This window comes from Lynx rufus, unplaced genomic scaffold (assembly GCF_022079265.1).
Source record: "Lynx rufus isolate CCGP_SWC_20201006 ecotype Redwood Valley unplaced genomic scaffold, mLynRuf1.p SCAF_11, whole genome shotgun sequence".
NCBI classification, from domain to species: Eukaryota; Metazoa; Chordata; class Mammalia; order Carnivora; family Felidae; genus Lynx; species Lynx rufus.
The window spans coordinates 26195954-26222913 of record NW_025814825.1 but is presented as its reverse complement, the minus strand read 5'-3'; the positions used below and the strand labels follow the sequence as shown (position 1 = coordinate 26222913).

Sequence of the window (26960 nt, the reverse complement as noted above, 5' to 3'; positions counted from 1 at the left end):
GGCCTGGCTTTTGGCTGCCCTGAGCAGGGCCCATGACCCCTGGGGCTTATGGGGTGGAAGGTGCTGTAATTCTCTGCTAGGTGAGCGATCTTCTGGCTCTGCCTGGGTCTCCTGAGAGGAGGCAGGGACCCTAAGGAAGTCACCCCTGCTCTGCCCAAGGACCATCAGATCCCCACGCCCTTCTCAGGAGCAGCTTGCCCTGGAAAAGGGTGGGGTCACCCTGGGACCCTCGCCTGGAGCCCAGGGCTCGTGAAGCCTGCAGTCCAGGCACGGTGTGCCCCATGTAGCTCTTGTCTGACTCTGCCCCTCTCTCTTCGATCCTTGTCCTACAAAGGACCCAAAGCCACTACATCCTCGGGGGATTTTTTTTTTCTTTGAAGTCTTTCTATCCTCTTTTGAGCATTTGAAAAACTCTTCATAACCACTGTTTCGTCCCCATTCCACTTTTTCAGTCATCCCCAATCACCAGCTACCTCTCAAGTAAGGGCCCAGCTGTGGGCCGAGCTCCAGGAGCACTGGCCTGTCTCAAAAGCTCCTTAGGACAGGCTTTAGGTGGTTGGGGGCCAAAATTGCCCCCAGGCTCACCTCACGGGAGCCCTTCCTCTTTGTTGGGCTGTGGTTTAGGGCACCTGACAGGGGACACAGGGCTAGCTGGTGCCAGGGAGCAACTGTGGCCTCTGCAACTGTGGGTGCCTTGAGGAGAGGCAGTAAAGCAGAGAGCACAGACTGGTCTGAGCCAGACCTCAGGGTACGGAGCAGCCTCCACGCCCTCTGTGTAAAGACAGAAATAATGCCTTTCGCCCAGGATTTCTGTGAGGATTACATTTTTAAATAGGTTATTCTGTAGGGGCACCTGGGTGGCTCAGTTGGTTAGGCATCCAACTTCGGCTTAGGTCATGATCTCACAGCTCATGAGTTCGAGCCCCACGTTGGGCTCTGTGCTGACAGCTCAGAGCCTGGCGCCTGCTTCAGATTCTGTGTCTCCCTCTCTCTCTGCCCCTCCCCCCTGCTCATGTTCTGACTCTGTCTCAAAAATAAATAAACATTTAAAAAAATTAAGCAGGTTATCCTGTAAGGAGGTGCAGAGCTAAGAAAGTTTCAGGGAAGCTCCCAATGGAGCGGGTACAGGGCTGGCCCCTAACCCCTATCCCCGAAGGGTGCCAGAGGGGTGGAGGCTGGGAAGTTGCCTCCTTGGTCCCCACATGGAAATAAGATCTGGGGCTGGCAGAGAGTGGCGTGTAAGGGGCCAGCCCCAACTGATCAGTCCTGAGCCAGCCTGCTGTCCCTAGAGGGGCCTGAGCATCAGCTGGAAGAGTGGAAGTTCTGTCCACAGTCCCAGGGAAGCAAGGCGCTGGCCAGGGCTCAGGCACATACATGTAAGGTTTTTATTTCCCTAGCTCCCTGGCAGCAGAGGGGTAGCTGGGCTCTGCAGAAGTGCTCAGCCATCACTCTCAGTGCTCAAAACCAGACAGGCGCCTGCCTTCTTTCCCTCTAGATACGTACGCTTGCCCCCCGACCAGCCCCTGCCAGTGTAGGTGGGTCAGGGGCTGGAGGGGAGGGCAAGGGTATGTAGTAGATGCTGTGTACTGTGCAACTTCCAGCATCCCCTCCCAACCAACCCAGGCTGACCACCCCAGGAGATTTCCCATGGAGCTCGAAGTGCATTTAACATTATGTGATCAAATTACTGTCACGCCATGCTCTGCTCCCTTCCCATCTGGCCTCCCCTGGGGCATCGCTCCATCCTTCATCCTCTAGCTGGAAGCTTCTGTCTCCCCATGACCCCGCTCCCCAACTACACCCTGGCTGATAGACAAGCCAGAGTCTTGTCTATGCTCAAAAAGCCTCTCCTTGCCCAGAGAAGATTTGTAGGGCAGTGAAAATATTTTCTATGATACTACATGGTGGATCCATGTCATTATACCTTGGTCCAAACCCATAGAATGCACAACACCAAGAGTGAACCCAGATGTAGACTATGGACTCCGGGTGATAATGATGTGCCAATATAGGTTCATCGTGTGTAACAAATGTGTCACACAGATGGGGGATATTGATAACAGGGGGAGGCTATGCATGTGTGGGGCTGGGGGTATGTGGGAATACGCTGTACCTTCCACTCAATTTTGCTGTGAACCTAAAACTACTCTTAAAAAAGTAAGTCTTGGGGCACCTGGGTGGCTCAGTCAGTTAAGCATCTGGTCACAATCTCATGGTTTGTGAGTTCGAGCCCCACATCAGGCTCTGTGCTGACAGGGCAGAGCCTGGAGCCTGGAGACTGCTTCGGATTCTGGGTCTCCCTCACTCTCTGCACCTACCCTGCTGGTACTCCGTCTCTCTCTCTCTCTCAAAAATAATAAATAAACATTTAAAAAAATTAATTCTTTTGGGGCACTGGGTGGCTCAGTTGGTTATGCATGTGACTCTTGGTTTCAGCTCAGGTCATGATCTCACAGTTCATGAGTTTGAGCCCCACGTCTGGCTCTATGCTGTCAGCATGGAGCCTCCTTGGGATTCTCTTTCTCTCTCCTTCCCTCTCTGCCCCCCACCCCACTTGCATGCTCTCTCTAAATAAATACATACATACATACATATTTTTTAAAGATTAAGTCTTTTAGGGTGCCTGGATGGCTCAGTCGGTTAAGTGGCCGACTTTGGCTCAGGTCATGATTTCACAGTTCACGGGTTCAAGCCCCGCATAGGGCTCTGTGCTGATAGCTCAGAGCCTGGAATCTGCTTCGGATTCTGTGTCTCCCTCTCTCTCTGCCCCACCCCCGCTTGCTTTCTGTCTCTCTCTTTTTCTCAAAAATAAACATTAAAATTTTTTTAAAAATTTAGGGGCACCTGGGTGGCTCAGTCAGTTAAGCATCCAACTTCGGCCCAGGTCGTGATCTCATGGTTATGAATTCGAGCCCCACATCGGGCTCTGTGCTGACAGCTCAGAGCCTGGAACCTGCTTCGGATTCTGTGTCTTCCTGTCTCTCTGCCCCTGCCCTGCTTGCGTTCTCTCTGTCTCTCAAAAAAATAAATAAATAAAAAATAAAAAGAAGTTAAGTCTTTAAAAAACGGATCTCCCTGCCTTAGTTGCTCCAACCAGCTCCTGTCATGTCTCTCCTTTCCTTCACCTTCAGGCTTCTCCAAGAATGACCAGCAGGTCCTGCCTCTGACTGTCTCCCATCCCTCTCACACCCAGCCATCTAGCATCAGCCCCCACCACTCCACACATGCAAGTGACCTCCCTGTACCCCAAACCAGGAGTCACTGGTCCCCTCTCTTGCGGATCACACCCTTCCCTGCAGGACCTTCTGAGTCTCTCTCTTCTTCTCCTCTTTTCCCACAGTTCTCTCCTGGATGTCCTAGGTGTCACTCTCAGTGGGCCCCAGACAACACTGGGGCATGGTAAAGTCCACTTCATGCCTCTTAGGATGGTCCCAGCATAGAGGTGTTTCCTGGCTCCAAAGAGGTGGAGAAGCTGTGTTTGGGAATGTGAGGGCCTCCGGTGAGGGGGCCTTTGCAATCATGGACAGTCTCTGGATGATGGGGGACCGTGCAGAGAGGGACGGAGACTCAGGGAACTGGGGACACATCTCCCAGGTGGGAGGGCTGCCCCAGAGGGACCTAGTAGGCATTACTCAGGAAGCCCGGCCTTCCTCACACTTGCTGCTGTCCTACAGTGGCTTAAGCCTGAGGAGCTCCGGGGGCTGCCCATGAAGTTGCCCTTGTCCTAGGTCCTGGCCCAAGGCTTTGGAGGGTCTGCTCCTCAGGGCCCAGCCAGCTTCATGCCCACTCCCTTCAGGGCCCTCACAGAGTCAAAGACATCTCTGAGTACCTGGGAGGGAAGCAGGGCCTGGGCACCTCCAAGAATGCATTCCCCAGCCATGGGCCTCTGTCCGGTTATCTTCCCTATTCCTTCATCTGGGAAGGCCCCGGCCAGCCTCCCAGCAGCCCTCCGGAGGCTTGCCTGACCTTCAGGGTGGCTATAAACAGCACAGCCTGTCAGCACTGCTAGGCGCTGCCCAAGAAACAGCAACTATGGCCTCGAAATTCCAGGAATTGCCGGCACAGTTGCCCCAGAATAGTCTCGGCCTGTCCCCCTCCCCCTCCCAGGGGACCCTCCGTCCTCTGCGTCCCCACTGTAGCTAGGAGATCTGACAAATACTGGAACCAAAAACAGCAAAGAAACAAAGGCTTCTGGGCTGGTGCCCCAGGAGAGGCTGCTAGGCCGAGCGAATACGGCTGTAAGAGATAGAGGCATTGGTGCAGAGAGACGGGCACCCTTCCCCCCCCCCCCCACCGGGGTCCAGACTCAGCCCCACGGTTCCCCCATCCTCACCACCACCTCAGTGGAACAACAGGTGCACAGAATTTTATAACTGTGAGCAGCAGAGCCAGACAAAAACACACACTTCTTCAGTAGAGTCAAGGGCTGCACGACGCACCAAGGACAAGGCCCCAGACCACAGCCCCTGCCTCTGCCCCAGCTCTTGCACCCGAATGGGCTGGGCCTTTGGAGCTGCTCCTTAGAGGCTGCTCCCACCCCTCCCCCACTTCCTGGAGAATTGGCTGCGGCTGGATGGAGGGGCAGGGGGAGAGGGGAGCTCATGTTGCAGGCCCAGCCGCACCTGTCCAGGATAAATAAAGGCATTTCCCCTCCACCCTCCCATTCTCCCTCCTGAACCCACTTCTCTGTGGATCCTCAGAAGGGAGACTGGGAGAGGGAGGGGGGCTGCTACAGCCCCAAGGTTGATTCTGGTGGGCAGGGTCGGGTGGGGACTGGAGGTACCACCCAGCGTGAGGGTGGCAGCCTTCTTCCAGGAGGAGCAGCCTGTGTCTACAGCTGACAGGGGACAGGCCCCATTCAGTACTTTGTTACTAATCCCCAGCCAAAGGGCTGAGCGGCAGGCCAGGGAGTTAGGGGTTCCTAAGGTCACAAGAGCTCCTGAGCAAATCGAGCCTCGGTTTGCCCCGCTCTGAAGTGAGATGGTAATCGCAGCCCCGCCTGCCCAACCACCTCTCTCAGGACCGCAGTCCAGGTGCCCAGGGCTGTTGGCCCTGCTGAGAATGAGCGAGCCCTGCCTTTGCTGCCCCCATCCCTACCCCGCTGCAATACGCCACCACTGCCCTGTTGCAAAGGCTCAGGCCAGGACACTGGAGCATCCGCTGGCCCTGCATCCCACTGGGGAAGAAGTTCCTGGTCCAGAAGGGCCTTGAGAGCCCCAGCAGGAAATACCACAGCCTGGTGGGAGTGTCTTGGGCCCTACCTGGCCAGTAGCACTGAGCCTGGGATGCCCAAGCCCAGGATATCAGTGGCCCACCCGAGAAATTTGTGAAGAGGTTCTAAGCCCTGGGGAGGATCCAGCATCCATCCCAGCCTGTTCCCAGCCTTGATGACTTGGGGCATGGCTCTGAAGGAGGCTGAGAGGCCATTGTACCTATCCCCCGATACCCTGCATGAGCCGCGGGTTCTATTTTTAAAGGTCCCCCTAGTCATTGGCTCCATGACATCCCAATACACCCTTTCCTTGCAGTGAGGACATTCTTCCTGCTGTCTAGCTTAAGGCCTCTGTGCTGCAATATAAGCCCTGGGCTGGCTGAGGCCAGGTGGTGCATAGATCCTGGGTGAGGTCATTGACTATCCTGGGTGCTACTGCGACAGGAGGCTAATTTCCACCCGCAGGGATGGGGCAGGGAGCACCAGCATGAGGCCTGGAGGACTGTAGGGCTGGGGGAGATGTGGGTTCAGTCTGAGGCATGGGAGGCCTGTGGATCCATGACAGTGAGGGTAGACGGCCCCTCCTTGGACATACAGGAAACCTGTAACCACCTGAGAGCAGTGCAGGGTCCAGTGGGGGAGGGGCAGTGTCCACTGGGACTCAAATGCCCATGTATCACCACATCATCAGGCAGGGTGTGCAAGGCTCTGGGTGTCCTTTTGGTACTGCACCCTGCGGTTTCTGGGACAGTAGGTCTGAAGGGGTGGAGACTCAAGTCAAATGAACAAGATCTCCGGCAGGATGGAGAACATGGCCATTTCCTGGGACTAGAGCTGGGCCAGTGCCCCCCGCTGGAGGAGTGTGGTTTTTGTAGCTATTATGAAGTTCCTATGTCACCACTGAATGGGGCTTCTCCTTCTTCGGATCCCCCCCAAATACCCACACCAAGTTCCACAAGCAAGATCGCTCCTCCATGGGGGCACTGGCTCCCTGTCCCCTCTGCCAAGCACTGACTGCCCACCTCAGTGCCTCCCTGCCCGCGCCCACCCTCCACCCCCAGAACCACAGCAGAGCTCTGCTGCCCTGAGAAGACACTGCCTCCCTGTCCCCCGGTGGGCAGCAGTCCCAGCTCCCTGGCCCATCCATCACCCTCCAGTGACAGCCTGGAACCTCAGCCTGCCCCCTCGTGCCCACACCAGCAGCACAGGAGCTCAGCCTCAGCCCTACCCCATCAGGCAGGGCTTGCCTTTGCCCTCCCACATCTCACAGTCCACCCTGAGCCTCAGGGCCTTCAGACTCGCTGGAGAGAGGGTCTGAGACTCGCAGCTCAGCCAGACTCACGGGAGAGTCCTTTGACAAGTGTTGCCTGAATGCTTACTGTGTTCTAGACACTGGTACAGGTGCTGGGAACACAGCAGTGGTTAAAACAAAGACAGATTCTCCCAAGCAGATCTAGCTTATCGCCTCTCTGGACTTGAGTGTTCCTGGCTAGGCAGTAGAGCTACTCAATCTCCAGTGATCTGTGACATCCCCAGCAAGTTGTTCCCTGACCACAGACACTCCGGAACATGTGGACCATTTGCCCAGGTGAGCATGAGGAATAAAATGTCAAACAGGTAGGCAGAGCCGCTGTGGCTGAATGGGTAGGGGCCCGGCCAGGTGAGGGAGGAAACCAGTAGGAGATCCCCAGCAGGCCCAGGAAAGGGGGTAGAGATGAGGCTGCTACCTGGAGCCTGGGATGAAGGGGGCACTGGAGCCCAGTTACCAGCCTAGCCTAGCCCTGAGCCCCAATGGCAGGGCAGCTGAAGTCACCAGTCTGTCCACCTATCTATGTGCTGGCCTGTCACCTGCCCTCTCCATGCTAGGAGTGCTCTCTCCCCAAAGCAGCTGCCCCCTTCCGTGGAGATGGTCCAGGCTGGGGAGCACCTTGTGCCCACCCTCCCCAGGGAAGGGCTTAGGAAGGCACTATACTCTGTTCACCAGCCTGCCTACCCAGCAAACTTGGCCTTTCCTTCTTGGCTCAAAACACCCACCACTTGCCCATGTTTCACACTCACAACAGGTTGGCGAGCTCAGGTAGACAACAGCTATGGCCAAAACCAAGGGCCTGTGGCCGGCAGTATCCAGTTGGAGCCAGTCCCAGCCCCAAGTCTGCGGATGGGACATGCTCTGCTCTCTGAGAGCCTCAGGGAGGACAGCAGAGGGATGCGCACACCCTCCTCAGAGTGTGCCCCGCCCCTGTGGGTGCCAGGCTGTGTGGGCAGTGCACACTCACCCGGGAGATAGTGAGCGGCATGTTGAAGTCCTTGCCCCCCTGGAGACGGAAGCCCCAGGGCCCAGGCCCGGTCAGGGTCACGCTGTAAGACATGCTGGTGCTGACAGCGGCAGCCTCTGTGAACAAGAGAAGAGAAGAATGAGAGGGCCCTCACGCACCCACCTCCCCAGCCTATACCTGGGCCCCTACCCCCGACCCCCAGCCTTGCCTGCTCCGTCCCTTGCTGCCTGGCCAGGCTGTGTGGAGCTCCTGAGAGGCTCCTAAGAATAGCTGGGAACGAATGCCATCGACACTGATATCTGCCCTCTGCTGCGCCCATAAATGGACTGTAACCCTACACTCTGCCCGCCCGCAGCCTCCCACCGTGACTCACACGGCTAATATTGCCCCTGGGGAGGGGTGTCCAGCACCCAGCACCCCCCAAGGGGCAGGATGGGGGACTGGCCAGGTTAGTGATAATGCTCTCTCCTCCTTGCTCCCTCTGCCCTTTAGAGAGCCCAGATGTGTGTTCTCTCGGCCCAGCTCAACCCACCCGTTTGCCCAGAAGACTGGGGCTTTGCACTTTGTGTCTTTCTGCCCTGTGCTCCCTGGTGAGGACTCTGAGGTTGAAGCTTACCCAGTAGAAAGCCTGGGACCAAGCTGAGCCTCCAGCTGGTCTGGACAGAGCTTCTGTTCAGGAGACTGGCAATTGGTCCAGGGTTGTCCAGCCATAAAAATGATCAAATAATAACTGTGTCTATGGTCATGGCTGAGCTCAGCTCCAGGTCCCTCATGGCATTATCCCCTCAGATTCTGAGAGGCTGCCACCTTGGCCTGCAGGAACCAGGGTTCAGAGAGGTTAAGTGCCTTCTCCAAGGTCACACAGGGAGTGGACCCAGGCCATGCTGGAGCACCTGAATGGTGCTCATTTCTATTGGGCTTGTGCCAGATAATGGGTTCCTCGTGGCCGCAGGCACCTCCCGATTCCCAGGCCAGGCATGGAGGCGAAGGGCACAGGGTCTTGGCACAGGGTCTGAAAGCAGGTCTGAGGCAGGCCCACACCCTCCAGACCCTCTAGGGGCCCAGAGGTTATTCCTGGCTCTCCTGTCTCATTTGTGCTCTGGAAAACTTGACAGCAGCATGGAAAGCTCCAGCTGCCAATGTCGCACGCCAGGCCCCCATGCCCTTTGCACTGGAATGGCAGTGGGTAGGGAGGAGGGGAGGAGATGCCATTTGCTCAGCTGCTGGGATGTGGGGCCAGAAGGCATAAGGAGGGGGAAGTGCGTGCAGTGTGTGTCTAGCTTGTAACCCAGAGACAGTGTGTTCTGGGTGGGGACCTGGGGGCCTAGGCCCCTTGGGACTCCAGCCAGTGTGTTCTTTGGGCCAAGATACCTCCAGAAGCCCTTCCTCAGAAGACACTTCAGGCCCTGTGTGGTCTGGAGATAGATCAAGGCCCAAACTGGCTCTGATTGGAGAAACTGAGGCTCAGGGAAGGTGAAGGTGACAGGGCTGGCAGTTCTTTGGCCCTCTGGGAAGGCTCTAGCCTTGGCTAGGCCCTGAAGACTCAGAGTGGGCCTGGGGTGTGACATATTCCCAGTTGCCATCACCCCACCTCATGGCCTGTCACATACAACATGCATGGTAGCATCCCCACATCACAGGGACATTTGGTAACTTGCCCAAGTTCACAAGAATATCAAGTGGAAGACGCCAAAGAAGGACCTGTATTCTTTCCCCCATTATACCACCTCTTCTGCTGGGTATCAGACAGCCCAGGCTGCCCCCCTGCCCAGGCCTGGCCTGGGAAGCCAGGAAGTCCAGGAAGCTCGTGGCCAGCGCCCCACCCTCCCCATACCATCCCCTACCTCACTCCCAGGCCCCCTCCCATCCATCCCCACCTCCAGGTTTCCCCCTTTCCTAGGAGGGGTCTGTCCTGCTAAGCTGGAAAGGACCCGGCAGCAAGGTATGACCAGTGTGGGGAAAGAAAGAAGCCCACCCTGTAGGGGGAGGGGAAGCCCCGGGCTAGGCAGTACCTGGAGCTGCAGGCTCTTTCTCTGGACTCTGGCACCCACACTGCCTGATGCTGCCTCTGGGGAAAGGGAGGGGTGATGGGAAGGATGCTCTTAAAGGGGAAGGCCAGCCTCCCTCCGTCTGCCTCCCCTGGGAGACCCAGCCAGAGAGGAGCTGGTGCCCACAGGCTGGGCATGAACCCCCTCCTGATAACAGCAGCTCACTGGGGAGTGGGGGTGGGGACAATCCTGGTCTTTGTCCCTCCTCTATTCTTCCCCTCGCAGTTTGAGGTGGAGGCTTCAGGAGTGAGAGTTGCAAGGTGGGGGACAGAGGGAGGGGAGAAAGAGATGCTGCGGGCGTCAGAGGCCAGGCCCTGGGTCTCTCTCCCATCGCGACACCAACAGGTGAAGACCATGCTTCTCTGCTTTTTATTTTCCTATACGCTGTCAGAGCGATACAGCCCTGGGATGATCTTAGGTCACTGATTCGAGACACGCCACAGGTGCAGTGTGTGCACACGTGTGTTTGGTGGGCATGCAGACATGTGCAGGTAGAAGAGTGTGCCCGAAAATGTATGTGTGCACAAGAGGGTGGGCCATGGCAGAAATAGCACTGGGGAAGCAGGAAGGGGATAGCGGTGAAGAACAGATTCCGGTGCATGAAAGTCTGTGCTCGGCTTCAACTGCTGGCCGCGGGAGATGCAGTGCTGGCCTGCCCACGTCAGTGAAATGCCCAGCCCGGGTGCAGCGGCAGCTCGCAATTAGCTGGCGTGTCCCACGGAGCCATCGCCATTGTCATCGCCTGGACAATCACAGCACACAGCATTTGAGGAGAGGCAGATGACTCCGGGAAGCAGGAGGGCCTGGACTGAGCCCGGGGTGCAGGCTGTTGAGATGAGAAGTGGGTGCCGAGCACATGGCAGGGCAGGTGTTTTGGGGTGTGGGGCCCCGAATCCAGCACAGCCTGGGTGACAGGGCCACTTCCAAAGCCTGAAGGCTCATGGGGTGATCTTGGGTCTGTGTGTATGAGGGGGAGGTGAGGGAGCTGGATGTGTCCCAGAAGAAAAGGTGAGCCAATGGGCACCCTACATCCTGGGGTCCTGGCTGGGGAGCAGCCCTTTGGTCTGAAAGCAAACAGCACACATATGTTTAGCTCCAGGAGTGTCCCACTGGGAGCATTCTCCCAGTGACCCTCCATGTTTAGGGTCACCAAGCAGTGAAGTGCGGTCGCATGGAGAGGCCAGGTTGTGTCCTGGCTGGGGGATGGGCCTTCTCCGAGGCCACATTGTGGCCTGGAGGATGGAGCCTGCACTATCTAAGGCCACCAGCAAGACCTCCCCCCCGGGGCCGTCCCCTAGGCTCTCAGACTCCTGCAGTCAGTCAGAACTGAGCTCCCCTCACCCCCACCGTCCAGTTGTCCTCTTCCTCTACTCCCTCTGGGGGGCCTGCAACTCCTCTCGCCCTGCGGCCGCAGTCGCCTCATTTCTTGCCTGTCTTACAGCACCAGCTTCCTCCAGGCTTCTCCCTGCCCGCTCATTACATTCCAGCTGTCCTTCTCCAGCCGCTGCAGGGAACCCAACCACCCCGCAAGGTCGACCGAGCCTACCTCAAAGCCCTAGCTAAGTCCTCCAAGGGCTCCCTGCTCCCCCCAGGGTCAAGGCTAGAGACCCCTCAGGTCAGTATCTGATTGGGCCTCCCCACAGTTCCTACCACCTCTTGCCCTTCTTTTCTCCTCTTCTCTCCCCACCACTAGCTCCCGGAGTCCCTCTGGCTGCTCCTGGGTCACAGAGCAACATTCTGTTCCAGGACACGCCAAGCTCCCCAGTGGCCCCACTGTGTTCACACAGGCTCTTTTCTTGGCCTGGACTGCTCAACATCACCCCCATCCTGCCTGGCAACCCTTGCTTCACCTCCACCTTTCCTGGGGAGGCCTCGGGGACTTGCCTCTGCTTTCAGCACCCTGTGTGCTGATACCTCGATGGCAGTGCTTATCACACGTGTTAGGTGATGGCTGATATGCTGTCCCTCCCTGCCCAGTGCCCTAGCCCGGCCCAGTATTCCCTCCAGGACATTCCCTCCACTGCCTTTCCTCACTGCTTGTCTCCGTCCTGGCCTCTGTGGCTGTTCACAGTGCCCAGGGTCAGGGCTAGGGGGTGAGTCGTCCCTGGAGCTGGAGCATCGAGGGAGCTGTGCTCCTGGGAGAGGCAGGGATTCCGCAACTGCAGGGGGCAGCCCAGGGCTCCCCCTCTCTGGGACACCCAGGGGGCAACCTTGGGGACGTAAGGCAGGACATGGTCTTAGGCTTGCTAGGGAAGCCCAAGAGATCCCAGGAGCTGGGGGTGTTGCACCAGTGTGAACAGAGGGGCTGGGTAGAGAGCTGTCAGCTGAGGGGGGAGGGTAGCCTCGGGGCCTGTGCACACGGCATTTCCAGCGTTCCAGAATATGGCCTTCTCTAATCGCCATCGACATTCCGTTCCATAGGCACTTGGGCTGACAGCTGGCCTTCTTTTAATAGCCACAAGTATTCTGGGTGACATCCTAATCTCAGGGCATTCATAGCGAGCACATAACAGCTTACAACACCCACCCCCCAGGTACATCCAGCCTCCAGTCACGCAGACAGCGTGGTCACACGCAGTTTAGAGCGGACAGGTTGGGGCATACTCAGTCCTATGCCCTGTGGTGTCACAGAGACAGAGAATATGTGCTGGGCACATGGTCACACACATGCACAAGTTACACTCCACTGACTCACTGCACACCACATACCACATACTGTCACGGTCACACATACTTACACACACAAGCTATACAATCATCACAGCACTGTAGAGCTACCACCACTGCCATGCATGTGCATAGTCAGGGTCACGCAATCACAGACACTCTCAGGTACAGTCACAGACCACATTCAGGCATGCTCGGAGCATCTTGGAGTCACAGAGACCCCCAGGCACCCCAGGCAGGCAAGGGAAATCTGGGTGGGGAGGGAGTGATTCCCAGAGGGCATTGGGCCCGCCCACAAGAACAGCTCCCCTTTCCAGGCCACTCCCTGGGCTACTTGCCCCCTGTCCCCACCCCCTTATAGACTGGCAGGTGCCGGGCCCAATCACCTGCCCAGGCGTCTCTGCTTCCCGTCCCTGGGGCCTGACAGGGGCCTTGGCTTCCATGTCCTCCAGGCCCTGACTGCAGGGGAACCGTCCACTCACTTGCTGCGCAGCCCCCCACACAGCTGCCGCCTCCGTGTCCATCCAGCCCTGGGGAAGGTGAGAGAGTCACTATGAGGTGAGAGGGACATTCCAGAGTCTTGCTCTTGCCCTCTTCCCCAGCCAAGTGTCTCTCCATCGTCCACACAGATATTCACTGAGGCAGGGTCTGTGATACTGTAGGCTTGCTGGTCACCAATCCCTGCAAATTCTGAGTGCATGTGTTCATGTGTGTGTGTGTGTGTGTGTGTGTGTGTGTGTGTGTGTGCATTTGTGTGCCTTCTTAAGCATGTGGGATGGGTCTGTCTTCACTCTTTGATGTCGTGCACTACAGTGGTTCAAGGAAGGGACCGCTGGCAGCTCCTCCCTCAGCCCCTTAACAGAGACCTCCAGGGATGGAAGCAGTGGCAAAAGGTCAGTGGCGATTCTTGGTGAGGCCCATGGTGGGCCCTGTAGTTACAGTGATGGAGAAGCCCAGGTGTGGCTGGGAGACAGGAGCCCACAGCACAGAAGACTCTCCTGGGGACAGCTAGCTCCTGCCTGTCTCTTGGGAGGCCCCTCTAGGGCCACAAATGCCTGTCTTTTCAAGCTGTGGCTCTAAGCTCCTGGAGTAATGCCAGCATGGAAGAGAGATGGCCTAGAGCTGGAAGATGCATGTTCAGTCCTGGTCCTGCTCCTGGGTGACCTTGGGCCAATGCATTGCCTCACCAGGGTCCTTGCCTGTCAGGGGCGGATGGTGCAAGGGAAAGCCATGGAACAGTTGTGAAGGGCTCTTCCTGACCGCATCCCAGGGTCCTGAGGGTCCCTGAGTCTCAGAGGCAGCCTTGCCCAGAGGCCTGAGGCTGGCCTGGTTGAGGAAAGGAGGGCAAGGTGCTAGCCAGCAAGGGCCCAGCATTCTTACCACCTCACTCTCTGAGCCTAGGGATGCCTGGCGTCTCCGTCCAGAGATCCAGCTGAGGTCCGAGGCCTGGCTGCTCAGTGTGGAGCGGTGGGTAGAGCGGTAGCTGGCGTAGGGGCCAGTGCGCTGGCCCGACACGCCCAGCAGCACCCCCAGGCAGGGCAGGTGCTGGGCAATGGCCATTCTGCAAGAACAACACATCTGGTTAGGAGATGGGGGTGGACCAACAGACTGATACAGGGCTAATGGGATTGGAGAGAAAGCCACTGGGGAAATGGGGGGGTCTCACACATTGTAGTTATGAGGACAGACAATTGATAGGGTGATGGCGATGGACAAAAAGATACTGGCAGTCAGAGGAGGTGATGAGGAAGGACAGACAGATGCTGGGGTGAAAGAGACTGACAGGCTCATAGTGTTGGGGATGGACAGACACTGAGGCCATGGGCACGGAGGGAGAGGCTTTGGGTAGCAGGTTCAGCAAGGTGCTTGGTTTCAGCTCTCACGTGGCTGGCCCAAGGCACATCTCTTCCAATGGGGACCAGGGATGCTCCTCTGAGCCTGCAGCTGGCCTCAGCAGGGTGGGGAGTTACTGACACCACCAGGCAAAAGAAAGCACTGAAGGCCTCCTCATGCAAGAGGCCAGCTGTGCCGGGATTCTAACAGCAGAGAAGGCTCTGGGCCAGAACCAGTCCCAGGCCTCTGCTAGGGCCCTTGAACTCTCCCGACTGTGGTCTCTCTAGGACATTGCTCTCTGGGGGCTTCTCTTTCTAGCGGGTATCACTGCTTATTGGCCATCTTGGCTGCTTTTGGGCCCTGGCTCCAAAAATTCCATAGTCAGGATTGGACACTGCCCAGGGAGCTCTGATGTCCCTCCAAGCTGAGCCCCCTGGGAAACTGGGGCAGTGGGTAGGGGGGGTGCACAGCAGCTCCAGACCCCACCTAGTGTCACTGGCTGCTCCCAGCTGCTAGAGGTCCCCACATATACGAGAGATAGGAAAGATGGCTGGCCTCTGCGCCCATTCACTGCTTCAGGCCCTCTGTGCCCATGAGGGTGGGTCTGGAGACCTGGGGCTGGGTCCCAGAGGAGGGCCGCACCTGTACTTGGGGTGGGTGATGGCATAAATGATGGGGTTGTGGATGGCAGAGGCCTTGGCGATGACAGCTGGCACCGAGTTCATGTAGGGTGTCAGCACGTGCGCGTACCTAGGACAGAGAAGCAGTGGTCCCCCTGCCAGCTGGCCCTCCTAGAGCCTCCACAGCCCACCTTCCCACTCAGGAACCTTCTTCGTCTAGGCCAGGCCCTGCAGGGCACAGCCCAACCTGGCCCAAACCAGCATAGCCACATCAGCCCCCCAGGAGGGACTGCCATTCAGGGAGCGTTCTGACCGGAGGTGAGAGGGAACCAGGGGAGCAGTTGAGGGAGGGCGGCTGAGAGGAAGATGTGCCAGGTTGGGAGGTTCCACCAGGTCCACTATAGCTTGGAGCCTGTGCTGCTGGCAATAAGCCCTCCCCACCCCCAGTGACTCTGGCCCTCCGCCCATCTCCTCCCCCACCCCACCCAACCCTGAGACCCACTGCTTCCCTGGCTGCCTTAGAGTGATTTCACCAGAGAGCTTTAGGGAGGACCAGGCCATTCCTGCACAAGGAGGTCTCATACCCAAACACGTCCCAGGATTAATAAGTATCACTGTCTCAAAGTGCTTCTGCATTCTGGCCTATGTCCATGCTGCTGTGGACATCAAGGTCCCCAGACTCTAGCCACAAATGACGAGCAGGCAGGGGGTGAGCGGCTCTCCTGGCTGTGTGTCCACAGGTGAAGAGGGAGCCAGAAACTCAGGGAGAGTCAAGTGTTCCCATGGGATCTGGCAGGACCTGGTAGCCCTTGTAGGCCCTCAGGTCAAATCCACTGTGGTCCAGAGCTCCCCGCACCCCTAACTTGGTATGTGTTCCAGTGCCTCCAGGAGTGGGCGGGCCCATCTCCTGCAGGGAACCTTACAGCCCGGGGAGAATGAACAAAGTTCTGAGGACTGACTTCAGTTGTAGGGATGGCTGGCTTGGGCTTAGACTGAGGAGGGTCCCCTTACCCTCCTCCCTCCCCTCTCCGGCCCCTGCCCCAGCCCCTTGGGCACTGCTCACCCAGCAAAGGCCATCAGGGCCACAATGGAGTAGGGGGCCCAGGAGAGCACGAAGAGAAGGATGACCAGCAGCTCGATCTTGGCCATTTTCCACTCTCTCTGCAGCCGCTGCCGTTGCCGGGGGGACCTACTGCCGCCCTCGCAGGCCCTGAAGGTCTGGAGAGCCCTAGGATGGGTGCAAAGTCTAAGTCTGACCCCACTCTGGATGCAGCGAGTGCCATGATCACGGCCGCTGTGGGGGAGGCTGCCTGGACCTACCTGGTCATTCCCTCCAATGCAGGAAGCCCTGACTCCCAAAAAGTTCTCCACCACATCCAGCCTAAGCTGCCTCCCTGTGGTTCCCCTTGTGATGTCTTCTCTACCCCCACAGACCTCCTGACCAAGCCTAAAGGTCCCCTCCTCAGAAGTCCCCATCTTCTGAGACTCCTCTAAGCACCCAGGTTGCTCTCATCTCTAGACATCCCATCTACTACGCACGTGTGCTCAGCTTGTCCTTGCCCACCTGCAGCTGGGAATGTCCTGGGTGGGTGCACATGTGAGCCTGGGGGCAGGGTAGGGGCACCCTGGAAAGGGGTATGGCTACCCTCCCATCCAGCCCCTCCTCGCACCCAGCTCTTACTGGCCTGTCTCTCGGATGGCCCTGAAGATGAAGATGTAGCAGTAGACGATGACCAGCAGGGGCAAGAAGAACACAAAGCAGAAGAGCAGCATGGTGTAGGCTCGAACTGATGGCGTGAAGCTCATGTAGTCCCAGGAGCAGGAGGTCAGCAGCCCCTCTGGTACGTAGGCGCCTGGAATCCGGGGTGGGGGGCAGGTGCTCAGCCTTCAGGGTAGTGTGATTCAGGCTCCTCCTCCAGTAGGGGCTCTGGAGGTGGGGTCTGGGATCCCTGAACACTGGTCCCAAGCCCCGCCCTTCCCAGTTCAGTGCGGAAAGCAGGGCACCTGGAGGAGAGCTTTACAAGCCAGTTCTAGCAGGCAAAGCCCACTGCTGCCCATTTTTGCCAGTTTGGAACAGAGACCTCACCATAGCCCCAGGGTCTCACCCCACCAGATTTGGCCAGGTGCTCGATCCTGCCACAGAAAGGTGGGTGCCTTCCTGCTACCTCTCCTACCCGCTCAAGCCCCACACCCCAACGCCTGCGTGTCTGACTCTGCAACTCAGCATTGGATACACCTGTCACTTCCCACCACGCAAGAGCCATGTGGTCTTCCCCTGTACTGGGAGAGGGGGACCCAGGTCACGCTCTGATTGCTGATGGCACATCAGTTTTCCCTGCTGCTAGTCATGTGCCCTGAATATCCATCTGCCTTGAGCCTCAAGCACTCCCTTGGCCCCACCTGCCAGCTGGCCACCCCGAGTCTACCAACCTGCCCCTTGAACATGCCCTTCCCAGCTTATCTTCCCCTCTCCCGATTCCCCCAGTCCACTTACTCCAGCCAAAGAAGGGTGGCAGACTCCAGGCTAGGGCATAGAGCCAGACGCCCAGCAGGACAAGCGCCGCCCGCCTCTTGGACACCACCCCGATGGTGGCCAGTGGGTGCGTGATCACCAGGTAGCGGTCCAGAGCAATGGCCATCAGGGTGATCATGGAGGTGATGCCAAAGAGAGCCCCACAGAAGGCATAGAACTCGCAGCCTGTGGGCACAGCTCCCTGACCTCAGATCTTGGCAGGAGCCCATGAGATACCCCAGGGGAGGGAGCGTCTGAGGATGTTGCATACTCAGCTCCTGCCTTCTCTCCAGAAAAGCAGCCCTGAGCCCCTCTCCAGCCTGGCTACTTGCCACATCTGGCCCAGAAGCTGAGTTTTCCCTCTTGCTCACTCATGGGATTGAGGGCGGCCACCCATTCTCTGCCCAGGAAGAGCAGATCACCTCCTTGTCCAAGGCCACCCTCCACTGTGGGCATGGCCCACCACAACCCTCCTCCTCCCTCCAGCATGAGGGAACCCTGAACGTCTACCTGCCTCCCCGAAGAGCCACCGCTTATGGAGGCTGCTGGCGAAGAAGACAGGGGCCTGGGTGAAGGACATGAAAAAGTCACTGACCGCGAGGTTGATAATGAACATGTTGGCAGGTGTCCTGAGTCCTCTGCTCCTGTGGAGGGTCAGAAGCTGTCAGGAGGTGCTTCTGCTGGGGAACTTCCCTGAACTACATGTGCACACACACACGCGTGCCCACGCACACATGTGCACATGTACAGTCACCAGCCACTGGGCCACAATCCGTCTTGCTACCTAGCCAGCACCAGCCAGACAGCTCTGGAGCCTGACAGTGTGGACTAAGAAGTGAGGTCCCCTGAAAGACAGCAACTCTTGCCCTGTATGGAGAGCAATACCACTCCCAGAGTGTCGTGCAGCCCAGCAGAAGCAGGAGCTAGCTCTAGGGCTCATCTGTTTCCTCCTCTCTCCTTCTGGAACCCTCTGCATGACCCACACTCTCTCCTTGGACACACCCCTCACTCCTCTGAACCCCTCCAGGCCAAGTTCTCCCAAGTGGCTCCTCCTGCGGAGCTTCTCACATCTTCCTCCTCAGGTGACCCTCCTTGTCCCCCTCATTTCAGTATTTCTGCAGTCTTCACCCTCGGGGATGGCCCAGGCTGTGCCCTGCAGGTCAGGCACTTTCACAGACTTCTCTCCCATAATTATCCATCTTTGCATCTATCCCCTCCCTCTTTTCCAGATGGGAACACGGAGGTTCCCACCCAGGAAGTGGCTTCCTCCAGATAACAAGGCTCAGTAAGTGGCACTGCCAGGATTCAAACACTTATTTGATGGGCACTGCACAGGCGTAGATTTACTTAACCATCACATTGACTCCGTGAAATCAATCACAACTCTGTTTTGCCAACAAGAAAAATGGACTCCCAGAGGATAAGTGACTTGTTCCAAGTCGGTTCAGCTAATAGGTAGTAGGGTCAGAATTCACTTCTTCACCTCCTGTCTCACCATTCAGCCCAAGAATGGGGCAAGTGGGGAAAGAAAATGGGGGTGGTTTCAAAGGGTGGCTGCTGAGAGTCTTGAGGATTAAGGATCCTGTTGCCTGGGCTGCTTTTTGAGGCAGAGGAAGGATACCCACTGGGGCAGGTGACATGGAGGTAAGCTGAGAGCAGGGTAGAATGGACAGAGGCTCGGGTATTGTAGGGACATTTGTCTTACAGAAACTATGCCTGGGGCCCATTGGCATGTGCCACTCAAGTTGCCCTGGACTACTCTTTGACCCCTTCCCTGAGCTGGAAGATGGAGGCCTGCCCTGAGACCACTGAGGGCTTGGCCGTGGTGTCCCCACCCAGGCTCAATGGAGCCCTGGCAGAACTGGCACTAGAATTCCTGCCCTGTCTTTGCATGGCCAGCTGCCCTCAGTGCCCATGCCCACCAACCAGGTACCTGCAGAAGGTATAGATGACCATCAGATTGCCCAGAATCCCCGTGAGCCCCACCAGCAGGATCACTGTGCCCAGGGTGTAGTGGGCATGGTCCGGAACATCAACTGTGGGGAAAGGGATCCAGGCAGCAGCCTGAGCCCTGGCTGCCTGCGGAGAGACAGAGAAATAAGAGCATCACGTTATCCTGTCATCTTCAAATAACCCCGAGAAAGAAGGGTTAGGGTTCCCATAGGGTGGGTAGGGAGATTGAGGCTCAGAGTGGCACAGCCACTTGCCACACTACTAGGAAGTGGCTGAACCAGAGTGGAAATTCAGATCTCTCTGAAGTCAAGCTCAAGCTCCTATACCATGACACAGAGGCACAAGGATTCTAGGATCATCTGTTGGAGGCTGGTCGGACAGACAGACACATGTCCGACAAGGAGGAACATGGCTGGAGTAAGTCTACCTTTCCTTGGGGAGAAGGCAGAGCCATCCCCTGGGTGGCTTTCTCTCCACTATATGGCCCTGACCCAAGCACTCAAGATGGTCCGCAATGGTATTCTAGGCCCTGTAGACTCCGGGGTGGTGGGGTTGGGTAGAGCCCCTCTCCTCAAGACCCCCAGCCTCAAAGACTGCCACAGTATAATGGAATGGGGCTAAGTTTGATGCCTGGCATGGGAGAGAGGAAAGGAATTTCCCTTTAAAAAGAAAGCTTACGGGGCACTTGGCTTGCTCGGTCAGAATAGCATATGACTCTTGATCCCGGAGTCATGAGTTTGATGTTGGGTGTAGAGATTAATTAAATAAATAAACTAAAAAAAAAAAAAAAAAAAAAGAACACTTAAGTCTCCCAGGGTCACTGCAGGGAGGTCATGACCCTATAGGCCAGTACAAAGGGCTTTAAAGACCCCTCTGCCCTAGCTCCTTTCCTGGGAAGGAGGACAAGTTAGTCTCTGCCTTGCCTCCTATAGCTACAGAGCTTTTCCATCCTATCCAGGATATAGGCCTGCATCCCAGGGTCCTAAGGGCCAGCCCTCACCAGTTAACAGTGGGTTTGGGGGCTATGGTCCTGGGGCCCTGGCAGGATCTTGGACACAACAGAAGGCACCTAACACCTCACTCTGGGCTGGACAAATCCAGAGACCTAGGGTATGCCTTCCTCTCTGGAAGGCTTCATGGGACATCCAACCACCCTCAGAAAAGAATGGATGCAGCCAAGGACAGATCTGGGCCATTCCAGCCCCTTGTCCTTTAGGGCTGGCCTTTCTGTTCCTCGAATGCACTCCACAGGGAAAGACATTCCCTATACTGTCTTCCTTGTCCTCTTTGTGGGATAGACTCAGAGAGGTCCAGTAACATGCCCAAGTTCCCACAGTAGAGCTCAGGCCATTTCTATCTCCCTGTCAAAGCCCCTGTGTGTTCTCAACATGGAGGCCAGGGTGAGGGGAGGGGAGGCTGTGTGTGTGCACACGCTGGCCTCTGGCTTACCGTGGGACTGATGGGTAGAGGTTGGTCCAGGCTGGAAGTGCTGCTCCAGTAGCCGTCCCACCTGCTGGGTGAAGCTGGGGTGGCCACACAGCTGGGCTCCTGGGTTCTGGGCCCTGAAGGAGGGTTCATCCTGAAGTATGGCCGTCCTTTCTTAAGCCCACAGAGAAGTCAAGGGCACAAGGTGCTCAGGATATTAGCTGTGCCCCGTCTCCCAAACTTCCTCCTTCCTTAGCATCCCTGCTTGATCGGCTGGCTGCCTGTTCCTGCATCCAGCATGGACCGAGCCTGGAGCTGCTCTTCGAGCTGATGACTGCTGTGTCCAGTGAAGCACAAAGGAACGAGTGTCACAGCTATGGCGACTCATAGCCACGGGGTCTGTCCCCACCTTTAAGTAGCGGAGCGGGGAGTGCACATGCCCAGTTGCTCAGTCCTGCGGGCTCCCTGAGATACAGGTCCCTGGGTATCTGTCCACAGAAGGTTTGATGATGGTAGTATACATGTGTGAAAGTGTGTGTGTGTGTGTGTGTGCGCGCGCGCGCATGAGTATGAGAGTGTGTGTCAGTGTGAATGTGTGTGTATATGTGTATTTCAGGGGAGACTGTTGTGCTTGGCCTCCTGGACATTGGACAGGAGCCTTTGTCCTCCCCTCTGACAAGGCTCTCTCTCTTCCCCGAGCTCATCAAGAACAGCGTCTGCTCCCTCAATGATGCCCGGGGTTGCCCAGTGGCGCCCAGCTTCACCCTTTCCATGGGGTGCCCTGCCCTCAGGTTCAGCCTGCATGAGTCCATCACATCTTCACAACCACCCCCCTCCCAGAACCAAGGCTGGTCATCCACTCCACAGATGAAGAAGCTGAGGATGTGCCAGGATATCACAAAATCAGGGTGATATCACATCACAAGGCAATTTGTTTATTTCTTGCCTTTGATAATAAATTTTTTAAATTGTTATTCATTTATGTTGGGGGGCATACATAGAGAGGGAGAGAGAGAGACTCCACGCTGTCAGCACACAGCCTGGTGAGGGGTTCAAACTCACAAACTGAGATCATGACCTGAGCCGAAACCAAGTGTTGGACGCTTAACCAACTGAGCTACCCAGGCGTCCTGATAATAAACTTTTTTATTGAAGTATAAAGACTTTAAAAATCCAAAAAGGCAAATCTGGTAGAGACCTGGGGACTCAGGCCTGGCTGAGATGAGTGAGTGTCGGGGTGGAAGGGTCCCCTCTTGGAGGAGGCAGCAGGAGCCAAGTGAAGAGCCCAGAGGTGAGCAATCTTCGCAGGGGGCCCACTTGGCTTCCAGGAACATCCTACTTGGGAGTGTGTCCAGAGGCACAGCGCAGAGATTTGTAGAGCCCTGGAGTGGAGACATATGCTGTCTCCTCCTCCAGGACTCCCCCCACCCCCAGTCTCTACAAACAGTTTTCCTTAAGCCCCAGATTTGGGTGGGATGGGGGGCAGGGGGGAGCACCCACACTCGGAGAGAAGCTACACTTCCCAATAGGCGCCAGCTCATGGTTCAGACACACTTCCTCCTGGGACCTTCCATGTCAGTCTTAGGCTGACAGAGGCTCACTTGGGTGGTGGGTGAGGCTGGACCCTGGCTTTGTTTCTCCCTGTAGTGCCCAGCATGGACTTACCAACTGCTGGCCTTTGAATATGGGGTTCTACCTACTGATCTCAGCTGGGAGCCACTCTGAACTGACACCAAGTCCCATTCACTGTTCTCCCCAATCTTCTACCCTGATAATTAGGAAAGAATGCAAGTGAAGTACCTAGCACCAGGGGCCCCCAGAAGTGTTTGCCAGTGGACAGATGAGCAGGGGCCATACCCTGGGCACCATAGGCCTCAAAACAACTCCTAAAGTCCTGAGATATTGAATCCCCCACACCTGGGGCCTTCAGAAGCCCATGGCCCATTTTACATCATCCTTCTCCGTGGCTGATGCACAGCTGCCCTTGGAGGTGATGCTGAGATGTCCCACCCTCTCGTCCTGTGCCACGACTCTTCAGGGGAGGGCCCACTGCAACCCTCCGGCTCCACACCTCTGCGCCCAGCTTCTGCTCAGAGCCTGCTGTCCAGGCTGAGCCAAGAGAGCCACGTGGGCAGCCTCAGCCTCCAAGGATACAGTGTTTAACTGCCCCCCTTGGGCATGCCACTGCCCAAGCTGTCCTAGTTACAAGCCATGGGTCCAAGGTGGGGAAGCCCTTGGCTTGCCATCACTCTCCTCAGACCTCACAGGTGCCCAGCTGCACTCCCACCCCTGAGCCCCACTTCTGCTCCCCACTCTGCCCCCTAGATCTCTCTCCAGGCCTGGCTCAGAGTGGAACCCAGCCTTCCCATGCCCATCCTGGCTTCTCTGTCCACAGTCCCAGGGGCCCCACTCCATCCAGGAGTGAGCACAAGGACAGACAGGGAGAGGTCCTCAAACCCTTCACAGGCCCCACCCTAGTTAGTGCCCATTTCCTCGGAGGCCGGTCAGGCATCTCTTCCTCTCCCAGTCTGGTTGGTCTGGTCACTGAGGGCAGGCTGACCTCAGTGCTCAGGGCCAGTTGCTGGCTCTGGGGCCTTCTAGGTTCCAGGCCCCTGGAGCTGATAGCAGGCTGCCATCCCCACATATGGCTCCTCTCTTCATGGCCTTCCCTTTTCTCTTACCTGCCTCCTTACAGCCCATTCTTCATGCTACAGCCCTAAAGTCGTTTAGAACCACAAAGTCAGTCAGATAGCCTCATGCTTCATCCTTTGGTGGCTTCCGTTGCTCTTGAGACATAGACAAAGCCCCAGTTTGGCAAGGAGGTGAAGGAAAATAACACAGCACCACCCAGCACATGGCAAGAAGAGGCCTGCAATCCCCCACCGAATGCATGCTCCAGAACAGCCTTGTTTTCAGGAAGGAGCCACCAGGTGCAGGTGCCAGGCAGTCTGGGTGTGGCTGCCTGCAAGCAGGGAAGTATCTGAGAATGCCAGCTTCTGGTACCTGAAGACCCTACTGGGAGTTGGACTTGGGCCATGTGGGAAGGGGACGCTTGATCGCATGGGGAGTTGAGTTCAGGTGCAAACCCTCCTTCTGGGGGAGGAGGAGCCAGCTTGGTGCCTGGGCCTCTGGGCTCATTCACCAAGGAGTCCTTATTGTACCCCAGGTGAGCTGGCCTCCTCTTGGTCCACAGACCGCACACAGTCCCTCTGTCACCAGCTTCTGCTCATGCATTTCTCCTGAAACTTCCCTCCACCCCTTCTCTAGGTCTCTGTTCAAACGCCACCTCAAGGACGTGCCTGAGGACCCAACTGTTCACAGCCTCCTGTCCATCCTATGGGGCACTCACTAATTGTGCCATTCATAGTGATTGTCATCTGATTGTGTCCTCTCCCTCCCTGGATCACGAATGGGTCTGTTTGTTTCATCTTTGTGACCTAATGCCCTGCAAAGTGCCTGCACATTGTCTCTGGAAAATCTCCATGGTCCTTGCTTCTCAAAGTGCTGTCCAAGGACCGACCATATCATTGTCACCTGGAGCTTGCTAGAAACGCTCCAGACCTACTGAATCAGCTGACCCATCCACATTAAATGGGTGAGGTGCTGATCTAGACTCTTCAGAGGACGTAGGGGTGGTGGAAGCTGCCCTGAGGGCACACCGAGGCCACCCAGGGATTAGCAAGAGCAGTACATGCTGCCATGAAAGCTGGAAGGACAGCAGGAGGAAGGTGGACCCTGGGACTCCAGGGGTGGGAGCGGGCCAGCAGGGTGCTGTTGATTGTGCTCATGAGTGGGAGCTGGAGCCTAGGTGGGGATGCGGCTGCTGGCAGAGGTGCCATGGTGAGCAGAGTGTGGAGCATGAACTCCCATCCCTCCTTTCTGGTCTCCTGTCTTCTGCACCTGCCTCCTACTGGCCAAACCTGCCTGGAAGCCAGAGGTAGGGGGGCTTGACAGGTGTGGCTCCCTGGGAAAGAGAACAGAGTAGGGAAGGGCAGTGGGGCACATAGGTTATCGCTCTTCGACCCCACTCCCAACCTGCCACTGCAGCCAGTAGGTGGTGTGGGTCCCCCACCCCAGCAGGCAGATCAGCTCTCTCAGCTCACCTACAGGTGCTCTTGCTCCTTGATTTGTTTCACCCCTCTCTAGGGGCTGCTCATGGAGGGGTGGCCTGAATCTTGGGTGGGCAGAGGTACGAGCTGTTTGCCTGGCCGGCCTCTGGGTTCCCTGAACCAGCCAGAGCCACCCTTATGTCCAGCATGACCGAGGAGTCTGTGCGCCATCATATGCATCACCCCCCCCCCCACACACACACACACACAGAGTGCCAGGAGAAAAAGGGGTTGTGTGTGCACTGTGGTACACAATGGAGCCCTCACCCACAGCTCACCACTGACCTGCTGCTTGCTCCTCATACCTCACTGGCATGGCTGGAAGTGGGAAAAGCTTTCTAGGCCCCTCATCCTCAGGGGAGTTTTAGAAGCACAGGAAGCAGGAAGCCCGAGGGCCGCCCTCGGTGGCTTAGGGGGCCTGGGTGTCTGCACAGCCAAGGGGCCAGGGAGGCAGGGGGTATGACGTTTTATGTTAGATCAAGCATGAGTTAGACACAACTCAGTCTTGAGTCATCAGCCAACGCATAACCCACACTTGCTGGGGGACTAGAATCAACCAGCGTCATGGACACTGTCCACAGGGCCCTGATGCCAACTTTACTTTCTTCTGAGCCCCAGAATTCCTGTCTATTATGGAGAAGTCCTGAAAGGTCTTATAAGAAAAGCCAGGAGGGCAGGCCCCTGGCCCCTGCATTTCTGTCTTTCTGGCCACAGCACCAGCATCCGGGGAGACAGGTCTCTCTGACTGGTCTAGCAGGCAGTCCTGTAGTGCCATTCCCATGCCATTCCCATCCTCTTTACTGCTAGGGATCAGCTTCCTCATCCTGAGGCTGGCAAGGGCTATCTGGTTACCCAGAGACTCCTGGGAAACTCCCAGGAGCTGTTGCCAGGGGAATATTAAATGTCTCAATGAGTATGTTCCTGTAGGCACCTAGCCAGCAGCTCACCTGGGCCGCCCCTCACCTGGAACCGGTGAGGTTACAGACACACCCTGTCAGGATAGGGTCCTCTTTCCCAAGAACCAGAGTGGGGGTAGAGGACATAAATTCAGAAATCCAGAAAAGCTTGCTCTTCTGCTAACCTCTGCTGTAGGGCAGGAGGTGTAACTCTGCCCTTTCACCTGCTGTGAGCGCCATCCGTGCCCCTCCACCAGTATAGGCCTGCCCATAGGGAGCCAGCTAAGTGGCCCACTGGTCCTGCTAATGTCCCCAGAGGCATCCCAGAGTCCTTTTGTTCCCTGGGGCCCACCTCTTTGTGGCTCCTCCCGCCCTTACTCCCCATTCTGGGGTGCTACCACTGAGGAGCCTCCTGTGCAGCCTGTGAGAGCCAAAACAGGGACTAGCCTGCGTACAGCCATGGGGCAGAGTTTACACAGCACTGTGGGACCCTTTCCTGTACCTTCTGATGCCCACATTCTTGGCCAGGCACTAAGAGGTATTCCCTATGCCCATCTTGCCAGGTCCATGTGTGATGTTTCAGTAAGTCCAGTCTGGGGGTTCCAATCTCACACCCAGCCAAGCACCATGCACTTATCAAACCACAGCAGTGTGCCAGGTTCTGGGCTAGCATCAGTTATAGTGGCTGCCCTGGGCACGCTTGCTGTGTTATTGGGAGGCAAATGATGCAATCCTCCTCCCTAGACACTGGCCACTTTCTCCCCTTAGCTGGAAGTTTCTGTCGAAGGGAGTCAGAGCCGGTTAACAGGGACAAGAGAGGAATTGGGAAACAGAAAGTCAAGGAAAATTGAGTAAAGCCCAAAGAACAAACTTCTAACTTGAAAACTGATTACACACCCTAGAGAGGCATGTACCTTGGGCACGCCCAGCCGCCCGTGTAAAGCAAGAACTTGCTACAGATTTCAACAATGAGATTCATTCCTAAGAGCCTCTGACATTTCCTAGTGGCATGCAGAGCACCCCAACTGGGTTACACAGAGAGAGGCTTGAACCACCCTAGGCACTATACACTTTTTTTGACCTTTTGGTAACATGCTGGAACAGCAGGAGAAGCAATTTTCTTCCTCTCAGTGTTTTAACTGATCTCGACTAAGTTCCTGAGCTCTTCCCTACAAAGTGGAGCATTTGTCTTAAGGGGAGATGGGAGGAGGGTATCCACTTTAACTTCTGAGAGCCCAGAGCTATTTCTGACTGCTCAGAGATAACAAGGTATGCGGCAGGATGGAAATCTACACAAGACACAGAGATGTTCTCAGTGAACAGTGATTCTAGCCTATGATGCATGTCTGGGTCCGTTCTCAGTGAGTAAACCCATAAGCCCTCATTTATTTGAGCATTGCATGCGTGAA

At 56.6% G+C, this 26960-nt stretch overlaps 2 protein-coding genes across 10 annotated transcripts in view; both read right to left on the bottom strand.

Moving 5' to 3' along the window:
• LDB3 (LIM domain binding 3) overlaps nt 1-7581 on the bottom strand; it is a 60714-nt gene extending 53133 nt beyond the window's left edge. For all 8 annotated transcript variants that reach the window (XM_047072611.1, XM_047072612.1, XM_047072614.1 and 5 more), the window contains exon 1: nt 7489-7581. In XM_047072611.1, coding sequence (XP_046928567.1) covers nt 7489-7581 — 93 coding nt within the window. The remainder of the gene's footprint in view (nt 1-7488) is intronic.
• A 2302-nt stretch (nt 7582-9883) lies between these two features.
• On the bottom strand, nt 9884-20931 carry OPN4 (opsin 4). Of its 2 annotated transcripts, none has more exons than XM_047072608.1 (10): nt 20571-20931; nt 19102-19247; nt 17679-17812; nt 17151-17354; nt 16338-16509; nt 15720-15884; nt 14679-14786; nt 13584-13764; nt 12590-12733; nt 9884-10278 (listed from the first exon to the last, which is right to left on the bottom strand). In XM_047072608.1, exons 1-10 carry the CDS (start codon nt 20697-20699, stop codon nt 10198-10200), a joined length of 1464 nt encoding a protein of 487 aa, XP_046928564.1. In that variant the 5' UTR covers nt 20700-20931; the 3' UTR covers nt 9884-10197. The 2 variants fall into 2 exon arrangements, with proteins under 2 accessions (XP_046928564.1, XP_046928566.1); XM_047072610.1 differs by lacking the exon at nt 9884-10278 and adding an exon at nt 10562-10600 and having other exon boundaries at nt 20571-20699.
• Nucleotides 20932-26960: the final 6029 nt, after the last annotated feature.

Excerpts from the sequence above, each read along its gene's own strand:
- OPN4 (XM_047072608.1), bottom strand. The coding sequence starts at position 20,699 with ATGAACCCTCCTTCAGGGCCCAGAACCCAGGAGCCCAGCTGTGTGGCC. Across the intron at positions 17,813-19,101 it reads GTCATCTATACCTTCTGCAG|GAGCAGAGGACTCAGGACAC; the intron begins GTACCTGGTTGG and ends GACCCTCCACAG. Across the intron at positions 16,510-17,150 it reads GCCACCCTTCTTTGGCTGGA|GCGCCTACGTACCAGAGGGG; the intron begins GTAAGTGGACTG and ends CCCGGATTCCAG.